Raw genomic sequence first — 21,501 nt, 5'->3', positions numbered from 1 at the left:
TCAGATTTGAGTCTGGGGTTTGCCTGATCTGGGAAAGCGACAACAGAAGCACTTGGGGTTTTATTGTGGGTTTGGGAGTTGTCTGTGTGGTGGCAGAGCCATTTCTTGCTGGAATTATTGGAATTAGTGAAATTATTGGATAGTTCAGCCACATCCTTCAGTTAAAATCCATGTGCTGGATGCTGCCAAGAGGCTTGAGTTTGACTCCAGGCTGTGGAGGTCAAACAAGAGCCTCTTTCAGACTGGAACCTTCCCAACCCCATTTCTTCAGCTCAGGGCTGTGAGAGCAAAGGCAGCAGGAAGCTGAGGAGGGTCAGTGTTGCACTGGTCAAACATTGCTGCTCCAGAGCAGCTCTCCTGGAGCCTGGCACTGCTCTGGGTCCTGCTGGGAATGAGGAGCATGTGGAAATTGATTTGCTCAGTTTGGGCCCAAACAGCTCCTGGGGCAGCACTGCCCATTCTAGAGCTGAAATCTAGAGCTAAAATTGTGACTAAAGCAGAGCTGTACAGCACAATCCAGGAATTGTGTGTTAAAGCAGAGCTGTACAGCACAGTCCCAGTAACTGTGGCTGAAGCAGAGCTGTACATCAGCTGTACAGCACAATCCAGAAATTGTGTGACTAAAGCAGAGCTGTACAGCCCAATCCAGGAATTGTGGCTGAAGCTGAGCTGTACATCAGCTGTACAGCACAATCCCAGGAATTGTGTGTTAAAGCAGAGCTGTACAGCACAGTCCTAGTAACTGTGGCTGAAGCAGAGCTATACAGCACAATCCCAGGAATTGTTTTTAAAGCAGATCTGTGCATCAGCTGTCCAGCACAATCCAGGAATGGTTTTCCAAGCAGAGCTGTACATCAGCTGTACAGCACAATCCAGGAATGGTTTTCCAAGCAGAGCTGTACAGCACAATCCCAGGAATGGTTTTCCAAGCAGAGCTGTACATCAGCTGTACAGCACAATCCAGGAATGGTTTTTAAAGCAGAGCTGTGCATCAGCTGTACAGCACAATCCAGGAATGGTTTTCCAAGCAGAGCTGTACATCAGCTGTACAGCACAATCCCAGGAATGGTTTTCCAAGCAGAGCTGTACATCAGCTGTACAGCACAATCCCAGGAATGGTTTTCCAAGCAGAGCTGTACAGCACAATCCAGGAATGGTTTTCCAAGCAGAGCTGTCCAGCACCATCCCAGCCGTTTCCTCCGCAGGGGTGTGGCTGACAGACCTGGTGCATGTGGCTGCCCACGAGATCGGACACGCCCTGGGGCTGATGCACTCGCTGAACCCCGGCGCCCTCATGCACATCAACGCCACCCTGACGGGCAGGAAGAGCATCTCCCAGGACGAGGTGTGGGGGATCCACAGGCTCTACGGTGAGGGGGCTGCAGGGCTGAGCCTCAGCTGCTGCTGAGTGTCACATCCCACCTCCACTCCTTGTGCTCCTGCTTTAGATCCTTCCCCCTCCCAGCTCCACCTTGTTCCTCTGCCAATTCACTGAATTTGGTTGTGATTCTCCCCCCCAACACCCCCTGTCCTGCTGCAGGCTGTAAGGACAGGCTGGTGATGTGCCCATCCTGGGCAAGGAAGGGTTTCTGTGAGAAGCGCAGGAAGCTGATGAAGAAGCACTGCCCCTCCACCTGTGACTTCTGCTATGGTACTGGGGGTCTGGGGTCTTAGTGTTGTGTGTGTGAGGATGTAACAGAGCTGAAAAATGTGAGTTTGAGAGAGCTGAGCCTGTAACAGAGCTGAAAAATGTGAGTTTGAGAGAGCTGAGACTCCTCCTCCCTCCTTTTCACCTCTCACCCCTCCACCTGTGACTTCTGCTATGGTACTGGGGGTTTGGGGTCTGGGATTTGGGGTTTGGGATCTAGGATTTGGGGTCTGGGGTCTGGGATTTGGGGTCTGGGGTCTGGGATTTGGGGTCTGGGGTCTGGGATTTGGGGTCTGGGGTCTGGGATTTGGGGTTTGGGGTCTGGGATTTGGGGTTTGGGATCTAGGATTTGGGGTTTGGGGTCTAGGATTTGGGGTCTGGGGTCTAGGATTTGGGGTCTGGGGTCTAGGATTTGGGGTTTGGGGTCTGGGATTTGGGGTCTGGGGTCTGGGATTTGGGGTCTGGGGTCTAGGATTTGGGGTCTGGGGTCTAGGATTTGGGGTCTGGGGTCTGGGATTTGGGGTCAGGGGTCTGGGATTTGGGGTTTGGGCTCTGCACTGAGGGAGGAGCTAAAGTGAGGCTGGGACAGGCAGGATCTTCATGTCACACCAGGATCAGTGGACACAATGATGCAGCTCCAAGCAGAGATGGTGTCTTGGATATCTGAGAATGATTCCTCTGGAATGAGGAATGATTAAACATTTATGGAGTGGAGGATTAAACTGTCCTGTTCCTCTCTGGTTTAGCTGAGCCAGGGAACAGCCAGGCAGAGAGAGCAGCTGCAGGCAGGGATGGGGCAGGAACAAGGCAAAAACATCTCAGCACAGCTGGACTGGAGCTGCTCCCCAGAGCAGGGAAAATAAATAAAGGATATTATATAAATAAAGGATGTTAAACACCTTATCCAGCCTCAGCTCATGGATCCACACAAGGAACTAATGCAGGACCAGGGCAAGTTGCTGCAGTTGTGGAACTGGATTTTGATGAATCCTGCTGTCCTTAGGATATCCTGGATAACCAGTGCCTCTTTCTTCAGCACAAATTCTTTTTTTTTTTGGGCCACATGAATGAAAAATGCAATCAGATAATTACAAACCCAGATATTCCATGGGCTTTTCACACACTGGACTGTTCCTGCCCTATTCCATAGCTGTGAAAGGGATAAATTGATTTTTATCCATCTCAGTTTACACACCACAAAAATTTTACCTTTGCACATCCATCATGTTATTTATCTATCCAAGAATTGCTCAGAAGTGGAGGAACTTTGAAATTCATACTTTTTAAAGCTCCTTAAATGTTGTGGAAGTGCTTTGGGGTGGCTGAAGCTCTTGAACTGCTGCCATTTCCTTCTCTCCCTGCACAGAATTCCCTTTTCCAACTGTGGCCCCCACTCTGCCCCCACCAAGGACCAAAACCAAGACAGTGGCTGAGGGCAGGAACGTCACCTTCCGCTGTGGCCAGAAGATCATCCACAAAAAAGGCAAAGTCTAGTAAGTGCTGTGTCCTTACCCCAGCCTTAGGAACTTTACATGCCAAAATCCAGGAGGAAGAATGACAGAAACAGGGTGAGGAAGGGTGGAGTTTATAATCTGGAGCTCAAAAAGGATAAAAGCCAATTTTTATATATATAGCATAAAGTTAATTCCTACTATCAAGATGAGTTCCCTGGCTGTATTCTGCAAAAAAACACCTGTCAAATTTAAATTTACCCTTTCAGGTTTTAATTAGTTGGTTGTTATTAAAGTATGAACAGGTTCTGGATGTATCTAAAATTTAGGTTGGCTCAAATCCATTAGATTGCATCTTTCATGGTTTAGACTTGAGGACCCAAATTCCCATCAACTTTCAGAGATTCAGGCTCCAAAATTACTCATGATTATGCCCTGTTAATCCTGATTATCCACCTGAAATAAAGATTAAAACTCAATTGTTTTTTAGTAAAGTCTCTGCTCTGCACTTATTCAGCAAAATGTAGTAGTAGAAATAACTAATATTCAACTTCATTTCCATTCTTTTTCTTCTGACAGCTGGTATAAAGACAAGGAACTTCTGGAATATTCCTATCCAGGTTATTTATCCCTAAATGAAGATCACATGAGCATCATTGCAAATGCAATTAATGAAGGAACTTACACTTGCATAGTGAAGAAAAAAGAAAGAATCCTGACTACTTATTCCTGGAGAATCAGACTGAAGCACTGACACAGCCCTGGGAGGAGCCCCTCAGTTCCTGCTCCTTCTGGCTCCAGTTTTCCTTTGGCATTTTAGATTTAATCTCCAATAGTGCAACTGAATTCTGCAGCAGCTGCTTGGGGTAAAAGACTCTGGGACTGGTTATTGGGTTGTCAGACTTCCAGATTCCTTTAAATGATAAGGAATTTATCAACTATTTGCTGTACAGAGAATTAAAAACCTTTTTTTTTTTTTGTAGAAAAGTGTCAGATGAAGCTGTGTGGGGCAGTGAGCAGGAGCAGACCCTGGGACACTGGGATGGCAGGACAAGAACAAGTTTAACACTCATTTTAACATCCTGGTGCACTGCAATAGGAGAAACAAGGCTAAGCTTTAATATTACTTTTCACTTTTCACATAAACCCTGTTTTGCTCCTTGTCTGTTCCAACAGACAGTTCAAGGATCCACAGATCAGCTCTTCCCCCCAAGTGGTTTGAGGGTTTTCCTCTTATCCCAAGAGGCATTTATTGCTCAGGGTTTGGTTCCTGAGGGGTCTGAGCTGCTCAGTTTGGTTTTTGAGGGGTCTGAGCCCTGTGGGGATGAGGTGATTCCCTCCCTCAGGATGACTGAAAAGTGCCACATCAGCTGGAGAAGAGCTCAGGGAACAATTCCATGTCCAGCCAAACCCTGCCCTGGGGTTTGTTCAGTCACAGCTGCTGTTCAGAGCCTTCCTGGGGAATGTTTCCCCTTCAGGGGAATTGGGATTTTTGTCTCTCTCTCCCCAGGAAAACAACCAGACATCTTTCCCAACTCACAACTGCAGCACATCCACATTCCAGCCCAGGAAAAACTCTCCAAAATGGACTCAAACTGATAAAATGTTTAGGATTTGAGTTAATCCTGTACTGGCCTGGTGCCCAGCTGTGGTTGCAAGAAAATGTGGTGTTTTCCAGATCTGCCTGTTCCCAGAACAAAGTGACAGCTTCACAAATCAGGGGCTCCAGAGGATGAGATTCCAACATGATTCCTCCTCTTTCCCCAGAAAGGACTGGAATGTGGCCTTGCACAACCACTAAAGCTGAGTTCTGCTCTGGATGGAAAAAGGGCATACATTAAAAAAAATAAAAAAAAAACCCCACAAAACAAACTTTCACAAAAAATAAAGTTTCAGGTTTCCATATTAAATCTTTTTGATTTATAAAACAATAGAGTAATTTGTTTTGCACCAGTGTAAATACATTTACAGAACAAAAAATCTCTGGTCAGGGAGTATCAAACCCAGCCCAGCTCTCTCCAAGGTAACAGGACACAAACCTCAGAATTATCATTTTTCTTTTTGCCCCAGATATATTCAGACACAAACAATTTACTTACTTATAATAAAAAATAAACTCTCTTTACTGTCACCAACATCCCACTTGGCTGCATGTGAAGCAATGAAATCTTTCACACTATTAAACAATTGAAAATGTATTTTAATTCTACAAATTTACAAGAAAAAAAAACCCAAAAAACAAAACAAACTCAACAAAAAAACCCCAAAACCTAAAAATAAACCAGAAACTGTTCCAGGACTGTTATTTCAAGCTGTCCTTTGTCACAGTTTGTGATGATCCTGGGGTTTTCAGGTAACTCCAGTCCTCTCATGGAATGCAGCAGTTTAACTCCACATTGATTTATAAAACAAGAGCTTGGAATCTGTGGTAATTTTTGAGGTTTTTTCACAGGGAAAAACATCTGGTGCCCCTGAGAGGGAAAACAGAACTGGGGCACTCAAATCCACTCACATGAATGGTGCTTTTTTTTTTTTTTTTTTTTTTTTTTTTTTGTGTGGGTTTTTTTCCCCCTCTCCTTTCTCATGTTCAGTTCAAAACTTGAGGCTGAATCCAGGTCCTGCAGCAGATGCTCCTTGGTTTGTGGTGGTCAGATGGAAACCTGTGTCCTTCAGATCATCATCACCCTGGGAAAAGCAAGCACAGGGCATTGATCAGGGGCTGCAGCTCCAAAAATCCAAACAACAAAAACAATCCAAGTATCTCAAGATGAGAAACAAATGTTTGATTTAGTGGCATCACAAAGTTGATGGTGAGTTATTAATAATTTTTAATGTTGCTGTTTCAAAATCTGCCATTGCTAAAAGCAGTTTGAGTGTTCCTTGTTCCTGTACCCACTTTTGCCTGAAGATAAAAAATGGGTATAAATAAATGTAAACTTCACTGACTGAGCATCTAATCCAACACAGTGCTCATCCACCAGGGCAGTGTTTACACCCTGAAAAAAATCAAGGCTAAATAAATATTTTATATTATTTAAACTATAAATTTGGCACAATAGAGCACAGTGCCATTTCAGCCACACTCAGACATGGAGCTGGAAATAAGAATTTTCTAGAATGAGGACCCTGACATGCCATGATTATGGGGCAGCACAATTCCCATGGACAGACAGAGCAGCAGCCTGGCCTGGCAGGAATTCTCCAAGACTGGAAAAAGGAATCTGTTCCTATCCCCCCAAGATCTGTGTCATTTACCAGGCTCTGAATTTATTTCAAACCCAAATTTAACAGCTTAGTTGAAAGTATAAAACAATGAAATCCTCAAAAAGAGAATATTTTCTGGTTCTGCACTGGGATAAACAAAATATTTCTTTCTGCTTATGCCCTGAATGGTGATTCTGGGAGCAGAGCAGGAACTGGCACTGACTGGGAAGGAGAGCTGGACCTTCCCTGCCAGTGCAGGTGAATCTCAGCACCCCAAGCAAAGCCCAGCCCCAGGTGAGGCTCTGGAGCTGGGCCAGAATCACAGAATGAACCAGGATGGAAAAGACCTTTGAGATCATCAAATCCAACCTATGACCCAACACCTGCAGGTGGATCTGAGCATCCCAAGCAAAGCCCAGCCCCAGGGCAGGCTCTGCTCTGTGCCTCACTCACCTGCACTGACTCTGGGAAGGGAATCTGGACTTTTCCTGCCAGCCCAGGTAAATGAATCTCAGATTCCAAAGCAAAGCCCAGCCCAGCAAAACCCACACTCACCCACAGCTGGCTGTATCCCATCCCCAGCTGTACCCCACACCCACAGCTGGCTGTATCCCATCCCCAGCTGTACCCCACACCCACAGCTGGCTGTATTCCATCCCCAGCTGTACCCCACACCCACAGCTGGCTGTATCCCATCCCTAGCTGTACCCCACTCTCACAGCTGGCTGTATCCCATCCCCAGCTGTACCCCACACCCACAGCTGGCTGTATCCCATCCCCAGCTGTACCCCACTCTCACAGCTGGCTGTATCCCATCCCCAGCTGTACCCCACACTCACAGCTGGCTGTATCCCATCCCCAGCTGTACCCCACACTCACAGCTGGCTGTATCCCACCCCTCTTACACTCACAGCTGGCTGTATCCCACCCCTCTTACACTCACAGCTGGCTGTATCCCACCCCTCTCCCACTCACAGCTGGCTGTATCCCATCCTCTCCCACTCACAGCTGGCTGTATCCCATCCCCACCCACACTCACAGCTGGCTGTATCCCACCCCTGTCCCACCCACAGCTGGCTGTATCCCACCCCTCTCCCACCCACAGCTGGCTGTATCCCATCCCTGTCCCACCCACAGCTGGCTGTATCCCACCCCTCTCCCACCCACAGCTGGCTGTATCCCACCCCTCTCCCACCCACAGCTGGCTGTATCCCATCCCTGTCCCACCCACAGCTGGCTGTATCCCACCCCTCTCCCACTCACAGCTGGCGGTATCCCACCCCTCTCCCACTCACAGCTGGCTGTATCCCACCCCTGTCCCACTCACAGCTGGCTGTATCCCACCCCTCTCACACTCACAGCTGGCTGTATCCCACCCCTCTCACACTCACAGCAGGCTGTATCCCATCCCCACCCACACTCACAGCTGGCTGTATCCCACCCCTGTCCCACCCACAGCTGGCTGTATCCCACCCCTCTCCCACTCACAGCTGGCTGTATCCCATCCCTGTCCCACTCACAGCTGGCTGTATCCCACCCCTCTCCCACTCACAGCTGGCTGTATCCCACCCCTCTCCCACTCACCAGCTGGCTGTAGCCCAGCCCCCCCTCGGGGGGCCGGGGGCTGGTGCCCCTTTTGACCCTCTGCTGCTCACTCTTGGCTGGCCAGGTGGGGAACATGGAGGGGTCAATGGGCAGGGGGGTCTCTCTGAAGTACTCGTGCTTCAGCCCGTCCTCGGCCGTGATGCGCCGCGCTGGGTAATAGGTCAGGAAACTGCCAGGGAGGGGAAAGGGACATCTCAGCTCCAAAACTGCCACCTGCTCAGCAAGGTGCTTGAGGGTTTTGTGATGTTTAACACTATTCTGGTACTGGGTATTGGGGATGATTCCATTGGGTGTAATTCTATTAATTTTCCATGAGCAGGTATTGGGTATAAATCTGTTCATTGGCTTTAATTCTATTAACAGTATTTGGTATAATTTTGTTACTTTGGTATAATTTCATTTCTGGGTATTAGGTCTAATTCTACTAAATCAGTTTCATTTTATTACTGGGTATTAGGTATGATTCTACTAATTCAGTATCAATTTTATTACTGGGTACTAGGTATGATTCTATTACTTTGCTATCATTTTATTACTGGATATTTGGTACAATTCTATTAATTCAGTATCATTTTATTACTGGGTATTAGGTATGATTCTACTAATTCATTATCAATTTTATTACTGGGTATTAGGTATAATTCTATTATTTTGCTATCATAACTGGGTATTGGCCATAATTCTGTTACTTTGCTATCATTTTATTACTGGATATTGGCTATAATTCTATTACCTGGGTACCATTTCAAGGGTATTGGCTGTAATTCTATGACTAGATAATTAATTTGGTATAATTCTACTACTGGGTATGGGGTATAATTCTATTAATTTGCTTTAATTCTATGCCGGGTATTTGGTATAATTCTATTAAGTGAGCTTAATTTTATTGCTGGTATTAGGTGCAATTCCATTAACTGAGATTAATTCTATTGCTGGTATTGGGTATATTTCTATTAATCAGAATTCTATTGCTGGTATTGGGTATAATTCTATTAACTGAGATTAATTCTATTGCTGGCATTGGGTATAATTTTATTCCTGGGTATTTGGTATAACTCTATGAATTTTGCATATTCTATGACTGGGTATTAGGTGCAATTCCATTAATTGAGTATAATTCTGTTAATAATTGCTGCCACATCATCTATCAGAGCTGATTTTTAAGGCAAGCTCCTCCTTGAACCTGTCATTTATGGGACAGCAGCTGGAACTACACATCCAAACAGCTTCTGTAGGATCATTGGACACCTCAGACCCCTGGACAGCCACACAAAGCTCTACAGGCATCCAGGATAATTCCATCAGAACATTTTACAATTTTTTGCTATTCCAATAGAGATTTTAAACATTCTATTAACACAATGCACAGCCTTGATTTTATAAACCTTTGAGAAGACAGAAAACTGCCTTCCTGGCCACCCATGCCAGGGATCCCCTGGAATTTGGCACCCACTTGTTCATCAGGTCAAAGCCCTGGTCGGAGAGCAGAGCCCCGAATCTCTTGCGCAGGTTGTTGTAGGGATATTCTGTGAAGGTGATTTTCTTCACTGCTGGCAGCTCGTTGTAACCAGGCCAGATCTTTTCACTGGGAGTACCCAGATCCTGAAAATTAAAATATCCCTTTAATAAACTCAGAGAGAAATCATTTATTTATTCATTAAGAGTTGGGGAGTATGCAGAGAGAACAGGCACAACAAATCACAGTCTCAGCCTACTCAGAGTGTTGGAAAGCAGATTAAATAATTTTTTATTAAGGCTGAATCTTTGTTAAAGAGCACCAAGCATTACTCCAATGTTCCTGTTTCTAAAACCAGCCAAAATCCCAAAACATTACAAAAATTACCTTAAAAACTTTGTTAATCTGGTCGATTTCTGACTTCCCTGGGAATAGTGGCTTCTGTGTCAGCAGCTCCCCAAAAATGCACCCCACTGACCACATGTCAATGGCAGTGGAATATTCCTGCAAAGAAGGCAAATAAAATTAAACCTCAGAAAAATCAGGAAGATGTTTTCACTGAATTGTTAGGAGAGGCATTGTAGGGTTTATTTGGTTTTTTTTTTCTGAGCAGAACACAACCAATCCCATACCCAAGGGCCAGATCTCAAATGTATTTATTTCAAAGTTCTAATCACTGTGAATTATGAGCAATACCAATGTACACAATCTGTCAGGATGAAAGGTGAAAATCTCCACACTGATGCCTCTGTTTTCCACTCACAAAGCAGCACAGCTGACAAACCAGGATTTCCTCTGGCAGGGCTCTTGACACTGCAGCCCTACAGAACCCTGCTGACTTCACCCAGACCTCAGTTATCAGCATGGAACATTCTAGAATAGTGCCAGGCCTTGTTCTGCTCTAAGATGTCCCAGGTTTTACACTAATTTAAAAAGGCATTTAAAATCCACCTGCCAAAGGTGACATTTTGCCACAATCCATGAGAAGTCATCAGCACTGACCACATCAGAATTCCAAAAAATAAAATCCATCTGCCACCCACCCACCCTCTGTGTGGGGAGGATGGAAGGGTTTGAGATGTCATTAGGAGGATTAATACTGAATATTCAGGATTTTCCCCTATGAAGCAATACAAAGACCCAAGCATGGCTCACACTTTGATGATGATTTATAAAACACAGTAGCAGCCAGAGGAACAAGGAGGAACTCACCTTTGCTCCAAGCAACAGCTCTGGAGCTCTGTACCACAGGGTCACCACCACAGGGGTGTAGGGCTTCAGGGGAGACCCATATTCCCTGGCTAAGCCAAAATCTCCAACCTGAAAAGAAAATAAACAACATTTTCAGCATTGTCCATTCACCATCAGTGCCATGATGGTGACTTTGGGCACAGCTGTAACTCTGGGTAATTCTGCAGCACAGAATTTGTCCTGATTTTCTCAATTTTTTTCCAAATTCTTACTTTTAAAATGCCTGAATGACTGAGCAGCAGGTTGGAAGTTTTCAAGTCTCGGTGAAGGATCCAGTTGTCATGGAGGTGTTTGACCCCTCTCAGTAACTGAATCATCAAAGTCTTCACTTCCCCTGGAATGATATAAAAAAACCCCCCAAATGCATTGAAGAAAATAAATCTACCTTTAATTTGTGCTTTGTTTGTTTGGAGAACAGGGAAAGGAGCAGGTAGGAGTGGCAAGTTAAAAGCACAGAATAAAAATGTGTCACAGAACAGCAAAATTCTTTTGGGCAGCTAGAATTCATCCAAATTATGCTCAGAAATTATTGTCTCTTATAAGAAGTGGCCAAAATTAAAACCCAGTGTTCTTTTCCAGCCCAGCACAGGGGGAACTCCCCCAGTTTCACCTCTGAACACAAACTGGATTCATCACCAGCTGTCACCACGAGGATCAGCCAACACTTTAATTTGTGTCAGGTTTTCCAGAAGAGAAAAATCCAGGAATTCTCAGTTCCAAGGAACACATGGCACTGCCCAGAGGCAGCTCTCTGCTTTGGGCCATCTGTGCTGGCCACTTCTCCAGCTCTGAGAATTTCAGGGCAGGGTGTACCTGGCAGGAAAGGCTGTTTCATTGTTTCCATCAGGCTCTTGAGGTCGTGCTCCACATAGTTCATCACAATATAGATTTTATCCATGTTACTGCCCACAACAATCTCCTGCAACACAGAAGCAGATGAGCAAAACCTGCACAAGGTGTTTAAAAAGCATCCAAAATCGATTTTAGAAATGTACTGGTAAGAAGATGGAGGCTGCCATTGGTAAAATCCTTAGAAAATGTATTTTTTCTTTTAAAAACCCAGCTTATTTTTGTAAAACATCAAATTATGGAGACAGTGATCTCCACACAGCCTTATGAGCAGCATACAACTGCAAGATCTACCAGGGTTGCTGGTGAATTTTTTATATTTTTATATTTAAAAGCCAAGAGGAGCATTTCAAGAACTTCAGAGACAAAAGACTGCAGCCTTACTCTGACAGTGACAATATTCAGGTGCTGTGCTTTCAGAATTGTATTGATTTCTCTCAGGGAGGTAATGGGAAAACCTTCCTTCTCCTTTTCCATCTTGAGTCTCTTCAGAGCCACAATTTCATCTGCAAAGGAAACATTTCCCATCACACAGGTAATAAATCCACATTACCAGTGTTCCCTGACTGATTAAATATTTAATTAACTGAAAAATGAGCAGCTTGCTGGTAAAGAAATATTTTCAATAGATTTTGTTCATCACTAAAAAATGCAGAATGGTAATTTGCAGATGAGTGCAGCCTGAAGGAATTGGGGGCACTGATACCCACCAGTCTTTTTGTCCTTTGCCCTGTACACCACCCCATAGGTTCCCTCTTCAATCCTGTTCAGACACTGGAATTCCTCCACGCTGCGACACCCCTGAAAAACCACAGGACAACATTTACTCCTCCAGCATTCTGGGGGAAGGTTTTGCTCTTTGAAAAACTTCAGCAGCTTCACAGTTTAAGTTTACCAAAAGAATTCAGCTATAAATCATATGAGAAAGGTATTTGGGGTTTATTTTTCATAGTTTCTAAAGGAATCCAGGACAGGGCCTGTGTTTCAGCAGATTGATTAAATTATTCCATTCACTTTTGCACAGAATGATCTGAAATATCTGCCACAAAAGTGCAGCAACTCAGCACCTTTCACATAACTCATTAGTAAAAATCTCATTTTTATTAGTATTTCTACACTTTGCTGCTGGCTGCAGAAAGAATAACCAGCTTCTGTTTATGGTAACAGAACTCTCCCTTCACAAGGATCTATTTTCAGACAGCAAGACCAAGATAACAGATATCAGTGATATAATTACATTCTTATCTACATTTAAAAGGGTGATCCCCTACCTGGAGTGCAGGAAGATACTTGGGAAGTTCCTGTTTCAGCTCAATGGGGGAGGAAGCTGGAGAATCAGGAATGTATTCCCCCTCTGTCATGGCATTGGAATGAGGGGATCCCTCCCCCACCTCCTCCTCCTCCACCTCACTCCCTGCAGAATCCCGGTCAAACCTCGACTCTGGAACTTTAAAAGTCAGAATCAGTCGTGGAAAGAGGAGCTGTGTGGAGTAATTCAACTCAGCTTTAGGCAGATAAAGGTGGTGACATTGAGCAGTGCATGGCAGGGGATTGTGGAGAAGCCAAATTTCTCCTCTTGGCTGAGGTGATGCTTTCAAGAATTCACCTACAATTTCCAGTGTTAATGCAGCAGGTCAGAAAAATCAATCTTTACATCAGAATGAAAGAGAAAACTGACCCAGGATGCCTCATTTTGATTGCAAAGCTCTTTTGATGAAAGACCACAAAATGGAACAGAAGGAAACATCAGCTCATTAGACTGATTCCCTCTAAACATAAAGCTTGGATCACATTGCAAGGAATTTCTGAGCTTGACATGAGAATTGCATTTCAACCTTTTAAATATTGGTAGAAACAGATTTATTTAGCTGCAAAACCTCAGCCAAACACTTGAAAACAGTCAGGATTTGCATTGTACCAACTGGGATGTGGTTTCCATTCTCCCGTTCCTCCTCTTCGCTCATTTCCTCCTCGCTCACCTCCTCTGCAAAACAGAACCGAGCTGGGTTGGGAAATTCCACATTCCTGCAGCTCCCTGGGAGGCAAATCCTGCTGAAACCCTCTCCTGTCTCACCAGGATTCTGCACTGGCAGTGACCAAGCACTTGCACAGCAAATGCTTCCAGCAGGGAACACAGCTCTGACCAATTCTCTGGGAATTGGAATGTGGGCAGCTAAATTAATTATGAATATTGGCTTATTAATTGTAATTGATTTTAAAGAAAACCTCCCCAAGCCATCAGAGCCTGCTCTTGTGCCTTTGCTTTACTAATTAATGACAAGAACAGCTGCATACAGACTTCTTTACTGAACTTTGAGTTATTACATTTGTTCATTTGAAAAAAGTTCTGAAATTTGCAGCAGAAAATAATTCAAAATGACCAAGACATTTGGATTTCACCACCCCCCACAGAAGTGCAGGTTGTGCTCTGCAGAGTATTTGATGTGTGACACAACCACCTGAACTTCTGATAAAAAAGGCATTCAGGTTTCTGATTTGGCTTCTTAAATAAGAATTGGTATTACCTCTACACAAAAGGATAGAATAGGGCTTGTACTTGGGTTTTTTTTCTTTTTAGTTATCTTGATCTGTGAGGTCTCACTAAGAGACTAAGAGAAAAGGAAAATGTTCAAATAAAACAACACAGGATGAGGAAAAAAAAAAAATCACACACCCCTGTAGGCCCTGCTTGGTGACATCCTCACCTGCTGATTGCTCAGACACTTCCTCAGAATTGCTTCCTGTCTCCTCCTCCTCCTCCTCTTCCTCTCCCTCTTCCTCAGAGCCTTCACTGCTGGACTCTTCCTCCTCCTCTTCTGAGCCTGATCCAGATTCTGTCCAGGAATAATCAGGCACTTAAGACTAGCAGTGTTTGCTCAGCAAAGAAATTAATTACATCTGTACAATTAATTACAGCTCCTAAATTGCATTTAATCACCTGAGGAAGACTCTGCTGAGCTGGTTTTTCTCTCACTGTCACTGATGTCTTGCAAGTCTGACAGAGGATCCCTCTCTTCTGGTTTCTCCTCTTTTACTGCTGAAACCATAAAAATTAAAACCACAATGCTAATTGAGTATCATTGCCAAGTCTCTGAATTCCCAGGTAACTGCTTCACTTTCTGCTGGCATTAAATCAGTGCTGAACTTTCACTATTGGAAATTTAGAGCACTAAAAAAAATAATGATTTCACACTCTGCTCAATGACAAACAGCTTTTCTGAATTGCAGTGGTGCAGGACCAACAGCCAAAAATATGGAATATTGACTTGATTTTTAAACATGATGTGTTCCTAAAGTCTTTTAAGATGAATTAAAACAGGGGAAAAAAAAGGGAAAAAAGGACAATGGTAACAAGAATCACCAGGACTGGGTTTCTCTCTATACACTGGTGTAAGCAAGTGCTCCAGTGCAGTATCAGCATGAAAAATCCCTGGTGGTTGATTGGGCAGGAGTTTCCCAGGATTTGCTGCCTGCCCCCACCTGGAATTCCAGCTGATTCCATCCTGCTCTGAGTGGCTCCACTTCTTTTCACACATTAGCAAGGCAGACACAGAGCTTTCCTCCTTCAGACAAAGGCATTTTCATGTCACTTGTACAAGTTCTCTACCCCCAGGACCTTCAGGTGGGACCATTTTCTGGCTTGGAAAACAAAATTCACCATCTAAGCAGAACTCTGCTTTAAGAATTTCATTTCTTCTACAAGATGACAGAACCAGTGATGCTTACATTGATCCCTGGGAGGTCAATTTTTAAGGTAGTTTAGCTCCTAACCCCAAATCCAGCTGGAGCAACCTTTTTAACCTGCAAGGAAATTCAACTGCAGGGTTTTAAAAATTCAGTCAGCTGCTTCTTTCACCACTGAAGGGGATAACTCATTTGGGAACTTTTCCAATTGCTACTCCTACCCCTAAATCCATTCCATTTGTGCAACTCCTGCACAACCAGCGCTGCTTTTAGAGAAGAGACATTTGTGAAGATTCCAGAGTTCCACCACTGGGGCCGAGCTGGACAATGCTTTAACTGAGCACCTGGGATGTTTGAGACTAAAAATGTTTGTTTGAGCCCAGCCCAGCTCCTGCTGTCCCCCAAGGCAGTGTAGAGTGGCAGATGCTACCTGGTTTCCTGCTCTCTCCTTGCTCAAGCTTGTCTCTCTGCTGGCGCAAAGGGCTGCGACTCCAGGGTCTCATTTTTACTTTGTCTCCATATTCTTCCCTCACTGTTCTATGGTGTGCAGAAACTAGGGAAAACAAAACCACAAGAAATTGTTATATCTGCCTAATTAGAGTTGTCCTGTCTGCCATAGCCACCTGATTTGAATGCTTTTCAGTTGTTTTTTTTTTTTTTTTAACATTTAAGCAGGGAAGAGTGGGAGAGGAACCTACTTAAATCTGGGAGAATGAAGGGCTTGGATTTATCTCAAATAAAATATGGATTTGTACTGCTTAGAGAAAGCTGCTGCCACACTTAAAAACAGAAGCAAGCTGCCCCTGTATGTTACACAGTCAACACCCTGCTCTAAAGCATTAATGCCAGAGAAAGAAGTGGAAAATATGTAAAAGAATAAAACCAGCTGAGGTTTAGAAGGAGCTGACAGAACATTCAGAACAATAAAATCAATTAAATGAAAGGTTTGAGCACTATCAGCATAAAGCCAAGCACAAAAAGGAGCTGTTTGGTATGAGCTGAGCAAGAAAGAGAAAGCAAAAAACATGGTTTGTTCTGCTAGTCTTGAATTATCTTTTCCACCTGATCACAGGAATGGGCTCTGATTTTTACCTCTGAAAGCTGGGACAGAGATCCTGGAACCAAAAGTGATCTGAGCTGAGATTGCAAATACCCAACATGCTGTGCAAAGAGCTCAAATGCAGAATTTAAACTGTTCAGACATCAGATCTCCCCACCTGACTCCCACTACAGCATTTTCCATGACTGGAGTACTTACTTTGCAATTTATTCACCCAAATCCTTAAAACACTGAATTTTGAGGTGTCAGTCTCTATCAAACTGAGTTAGACTCAGCCAGAGTTCAGAACCTCTGGGACTGTGCTGGGTGCACACAGGGGCACCCCCAGAAATCTTGTTTTTATAGGAAATCTCCCTTACAGGGAGAGGCAAACACTCACTGACTGATCAACCTGCCAAGATATTTAAGGCACATGACATCACATTGTTTTATCTCCCCATGTAAAACTTGTATTTCCTTTTCCCTCCATTGCAAACACCTCCCCACTTGAATTTTTTTTAAAATTCTGGCTCGACTTAAAGTAAAAAAAAAAAAAAGTTTTATCCCTCCATTCCACCACAGTGTCAGCAGATAGGAAAGTGAGAGGAGAAATGAAGAATATTTAAGCAGAGAGAGGCACCTTCTCTCCTGGCTTCCCTCTCCTTCCTCCTCTCCTCAGCTCTCCTCTCTCGCTCCTTTTGCTCCCGTTGTTCTTTCTGCTGCTCCCGGATTTTTCTCTCCCTTTCTCTCTCCAGTTGTTCCAGACGATCTCTGGAAAATAATTTTTTGTTTGTTACAAATCTGGCTCATGAAGAGAAGGAAAACTGGTTTGCAGCACCAAATCACTAAGCTCAGCTGCCTTATCAACACCCCCAGTTGTGCATCAGTCAAACACGGGTGGAGTTTTTCAGCTGATCCTTTAAAAAACAGGTTTGAAAGACCCAGACCAGGAGTTCCCCACCTTATCAGGATTTAGGCAGAAATTAATCCAGTTCAGTTAATTAATCCCCTGACAATGTGCAAATAAAAACCTCTAAGACCATCCAATCTTTTTATTACAGTGAACCCCTGGCAGTGAATTCAGCTGGACTGTCCATGGTAATGAAGCACTTAATTAAAATGAAGAACACATCCCACCAGACAACACATTCCCAGGAACACAGGTAAGTTTTCACTGTTGATTTTTTTTTTTGGGGGGGGGGTCATTTCACAACAACAAATGGCCAGAGGAGGCAGCTGCTGCTCTCCCTCCCCAGGGGAGGGAGGGATGGATGTACCTCTCCCTCCTGGAATGCTCCCTTGCCATCTCTCTCCGTTTCTGTCTCTCCCATTCACGCCGGGCTTTATCCTGCTCTTCTCTATGTCTCTTCCTACGCTCATGCTCCCGTTCTTTCTCTTTCACTCTGGCATGTTTCCCTTGAAACCAAACAGAAATCAATTTCTGAGTGTTACTGCTCAAAATATTCACCAAAGCAAAACTTAGAGAGGGTGAAGCTGATGGGAATCTACTGCCATGACCTCTGTTGTTTTCTTAAAAGGAAAATCCTGTTCTAAAAGGGGGTTGGGAAGCCCAAAATCTGTAAGATCCTGCATGAGTACTTGTATTAAAGTAAAAAATGGTAGTGATTGAAAGAAAAGCAATGAGAATGTATCTAGAAGGGATTGTTGTTTTTTTTCCTTGGCAGGTACACTCAGTGAAGTCAGAGAGAATCTTATCAGGCTGCAAGGAGTAGAAGTGACCTCAGTGTCCCTGTCCCAAAGTGATTTCTGTCCTCTCAACCACGTCCACACCCCTGTCATTCCCCTAAGGGCACTAAACACAGCCAGAGGAACAACAAAAGTTGAAATTCCTCTGCCTCATCCACCTGCTGTTCCCTCTTTAGTCTGAGTTATTGTTATTTCCTCTCCTCCCAGGAAGCAGAAGCTCCCAGGAGTGGCCAGAAGCACCTTCTGCAGAATGGCTGCGGTGCCTGCGCTTCTCTTTCCTCTTCTCATCCTTCCTGTGGTGGGTTTTTTCTTTCCGGGACATCTGCTGGGGTGGTTTGATGGCCAAGGAATCATCTTCTTCTCCCCTGAAAGGCAGCACAGGGATAAACTCAGGCAGGTGACAGGAAATCCACAGATTTCCTTGTTTTGGAAAGATTTCCATTTTGTGTTGGATTTCCACAAGAAGCCAAAATCCAAAGAGGAACACAACACTGTTAAATCTCAACCAATGCTGCCAAAAGTGTGTTCTATAAAAGAGATTTCCACTTGTGCACACTACAAAAATTAAGATTTTTTTTTCCCTTCAGGTATCTGAAACCCTCTTCTCAGAATGGTGAAAAGTTAATTTCAGGAAGTTTTTTATTTCTTTCTTCTCACCTGTCCTCCATGGAGTCTTCCCTCCTGTAAGGGGAGTTCCTGATGGTGATTTCCATGCGATGGTCTCTCAGCTCCCCCTCTTCAAGAGAATCCCTCTTGGAATCCCTGTCATCTGACTGGGGAGGGGAAAAATCCATTTATTTCTATGGCTCAAAATGAGAAAAAAAAATCAAATTGAAGTTTTTCACTGCTGGCTTAAAAATTCAGCCTGCATTTGTCACCTCTATAAAATCCACTGATTTATAACTTTGCAAAGTGCATTAATTTGACAAAATTAGATAAAATTAAACACTGAGGAGGATTGCAGTAATTATTGTGTGGATTTTTCTGCAATAATTACTTTGTACACAGCAAAGTAAAAGTGATTCCAAATCAATGATTTTAACCCATTCTTCCATAAAATCTTTAAAAGCTGTTCCTTCAACTGTAAGTCCCAGTTGATCACATTAATTTATATCTCTTTTCTGACAAATAACTATAACAAAGCACAGTAAATAATGCAAGACCAATGAAATCCTCACAAAGCATCATATTTCTGTCAAACTTTGGAATTAGAGACCAGAGAGAAAAGAATTCAGCTGGCAGGGCATGAGAAAAAAATCAGGAAAATCACCAGATTATTGCACCCTATTAAAATGCAGTTTCTTATGAAGAAAACAAATAATTCCATTCAAATGAAGCCCAAAGGGCAGCTTACATTTTTCATACGTTTGATCTCTGCCTTCTCCTCTTGCTCCTTCCTTCTCTTCTTCTCCTGGAGAATCTCATCTAAAGTTTTCACCTTCCAAGAATCCTTTTCATCACCCATTTGAGTTAAAAAAACACCCTCTGTAAAAGAAGCAGAGGTTCTTTAATAAATCTGTTTTACACCCTTTTTTATTTTTTTTCCATGAAAACGTTTAATGTTTTCTATTTTTGAGCAAAGCCATGCTGGATTTGATTTATGGTGGACTAAAAATGTTTGTTTTAAACCCAAAGACTCTGCTAAGAACTCAGGGAGCTGCAGGAAGGCACAGAAAAACAGAATTTATGGCCAATTTTGGTGCCACACATTTAATAATGATCTGAGATCTCAGGGAAATTAATATGTGGAATGCAGAATTGATGGGAGATGTGGCAAAACTCCTGAGATAAGCAAGAAAATAAGGAATAAATAATAAGAAATACTAATAAACAAAGAATTATTAATTAATAAGAAGCCAATTCAGAACTCTGCTAAAATCAGCTGTCACTGAGGAAAAGGAAATTCCAGCACGACCACCGACCAGAAAACGCGAAAAACTGAGCACGGCACTAATTAACACCAGAAGAGAAAGAATAATTAACCGACAGAAGGCAGAATATTAATTAACAAGAGAACTACGTCACTTATACGCAATGAGCACCAATTCCTCGATTTACTGAAATGTATAAACAGCAAAAACTCGCTAAGTGGGAGTTTGATTTGCGGAATACTCCGGGAACAGAACTCCTCGCTGTCTCCCCGGCGCCTGGCGCTCCCGGTGTGTCGCATGTCGCGGAACGAGCCCGATTTTGGCGACAAATCCCGGGGGGGGCCCCAAAGAGCCCCGCGGCCCTCACGGAGCGCTGCCAGCCGCGGGCCCGCCCTCAGCGCGGGGCTCCCCCACAACCCCCGGAGCCCCGTGGGGGTCCCGGTGTCCCCGTGGCTGTCCCGGTGTCCCCTCAGCGCCCCCGGTGTCCCCTCAGCGTCCCCGGTGTCCCCTCAGCGCCCCCGGTGTCCCCTCAGCCCCCCCCGGTGGCCCCTCAGCGCCCCCCGGTGGCCCCCCAGCCCCCCCCGGTGTCCCCTCAGTCCCCCCGGTGTCCCCTCACTCCCCCCGGTGTCCCCTCAGCGCCCTCGGTGTCCCCTCAGCGCCCCCGGTGTCCCCTCAGCCCCCCCCGGTGTCCCCTCAGCGCCCCCGGTGTCCCCTCAGTCCCCCCGGTGTCCCCTCAGCGCCCCCGGTGTCCCCTCAGCCGCCCCGGTGTCCCCTCAGCCCCCCGGTGTCCCCGCAGTGCCCTCGGTGTCCCCTCAGCGCCCCCGGTGTCCCCTCAGCCCCCGGTGTCCCCTCAGCGCCCCCGGTGTCCCCTCAGCCCCCCCGGTGTCCCCTCAGCCCCCCCGGTGTCCCCTCAGCCCCCGGTGTCCCCTCAGCGCCCCCGGTGTCCCCTCAGCCCCCCGGTGTCCCCTCAGCCCCCCCGGTGTCCCCTCAGCCCCCCGGTGTCCCCGCAGTGCCCTCGGTGTCCCCTCAGCGCCCCCGGTGTCCCCTCAGCCCCCGGTGTCCCCTCAGCCCCGCTCACCGCCGCCGCCACCGGGGACTGCGAGAGCCGCGCGCGAGTCTCGCGTCACTTCCGGCCGCCGCCGCGCGCCGATGACGTCAGCGCCGCCTGACGGCGCGCTAATTAAGGAAAGGCGTTAATGAGGCGTTAATGAGGCGGCCTCAGCCTCATTAACGGCGTTAATTATCAGCAATAAATGGGCGGAGGCGTTGGCAGCACAGGGCCGCCGTTAATTCCAATAGAAATGTGGAGTTTGAATAAAGCGCGATTCGATTCCTACACGGGACTGAGGGCCCAGAACAGCAAAAATCCCTAATTATGATCCCTAATTAAACATCCCCCATTGGAAATGACAGTATAACGTCATATAATGGGAAATAATGATAATTTGGAAACAGGGAGTGCTGTAACAGCTTATACCTGCAGCTCAGGAATTCACATTTAAGGAAAACCTGCTCTGAGCGTATTGAAAAATGTAAAATAAATAATCTGCAGCTGTTCTCATCACAGGTACCTGGGTGTGACCAGCAGAAATGCAGTGACAGAAACTCTAAAATGTTCCCAAAAAATCGATTTTCTGTGCTGCTTCTGAGCTGGGGTGTGACATCCTCAAGAATTCTTACAAAAAAACTTGTTTAAACAAGAGAAAAGGATTTATTGGTCTGACTGGAGAATAAAA

The 21,501-nt window shown here is 45.0% G+C and overlaps 2 protein-coding genes across 8 annotated transcripts in view; one reads left to right on the top strand and one right to left on the bottom strand.

The window, feature by feature from the left end:
- Window positions 1–4,034, top strand: part of LOC306812110 (E3 ubiquitin-protein ligase MIB2) — a 59,992-nt gene extending 55,958 nt beyond the window's left edge. The window contains exons 23-26 of the mRNA XM_079326387.1: window positions 1,206–1,370; window positions 1,541–1,651; window positions 3,015–3,141; window positions 3,679–4,034. Coding sequence (XP_079182513.1) covers window positions 1,206–1,370; window positions 1,541–1,651; window positions 3,015–3,141; window positions 3,679–3,853 — 578 coding nt within the window. The 3' untranslated portion in view covers window positions 3,854–4,034. The remainder of the gene's footprint in view (window positions 1–1,205; window positions 1,371–1,540; window positions 1,652–3,014; window positions 3,142–3,678) is intronic.
- Window positions 4,035–5,278: 1,244 nt separating this feature from the next.
- Window positions 5,279–20,943, bottom strand: CDK11B (cyclin dependent kinase 11B). 7 transcript variants are annotated; one of them, XM_079325971.1, is made up of 20 exons: window positions 20,844–20,943; window positions 19,249–19,379; window positions 18,552–18,667; window positions 18,135–18,259; window positions 17,465–17,603; window positions 16,828–16,958; window positions 15,579–15,701; window positions 14,403–14,501; window positions 14,170–14,298; window positions 13,383–13,448; window positions 12,736–12,905; window positions 12,175–12,265; window positions 11,849–11,970; window positions 11,429–11,534; window positions 10,828–10,949; window positions 10,577–10,684; window positions 9,752–9,868; window positions 9,362–9,510; window positions 7,888–8,077; window positions 5,279–5,784 (listed from the first exon to the last, which is right to left on the bottom strand). In XM_079325971.1, exons 2-20 carry the CDS (start codon window positions 19,357–19,359, stop codon window positions 5,692–5,694), a joined length of 2,307 nt encoding a protein of 768 aa, XP_079182097.1. In that variant the 5' UTR covers window positions 19,360–19,379; window positions 20,844–20,943; the 3' UTR covers window positions 5,279–5,691. The 7 variants fall into 7 exon arrangements, with proteins under 7 accessions (XP_079182097.1, XP_079182095.1, XP_079182096.1 ...); XM_079325969.1 differs by having other exon boundaries at window positions 12,736–12,911; window positions 20,844–20,905; XM_079325970.1 differs by having other exon boundaries at window positions 12,736–12,911; window positions 14,403–14,498; window positions 20,844–20,901.
- Between the last annotated feature and the right edge of the window lie 558 nt (window positions 20,944–21,501).

The sequence above is a fragment of the Erithacus rubecula genome (genome assembly GCF_903797595.1).
Source record: "Erithacus rubecula genome assembly, chromosome: 24".
Classification (NCBI taxonomy): Eukaryota; Metazoa; Chordata; class Aves; order Passeriformes; family Muscicapidae; genus Erithacus; species Erithacus rubecula.
The sequence above is the reverse complement of the archived record's forward strand: the minus strand, read 5'-3'. Positions and strand labels throughout refer to the sequence as shown.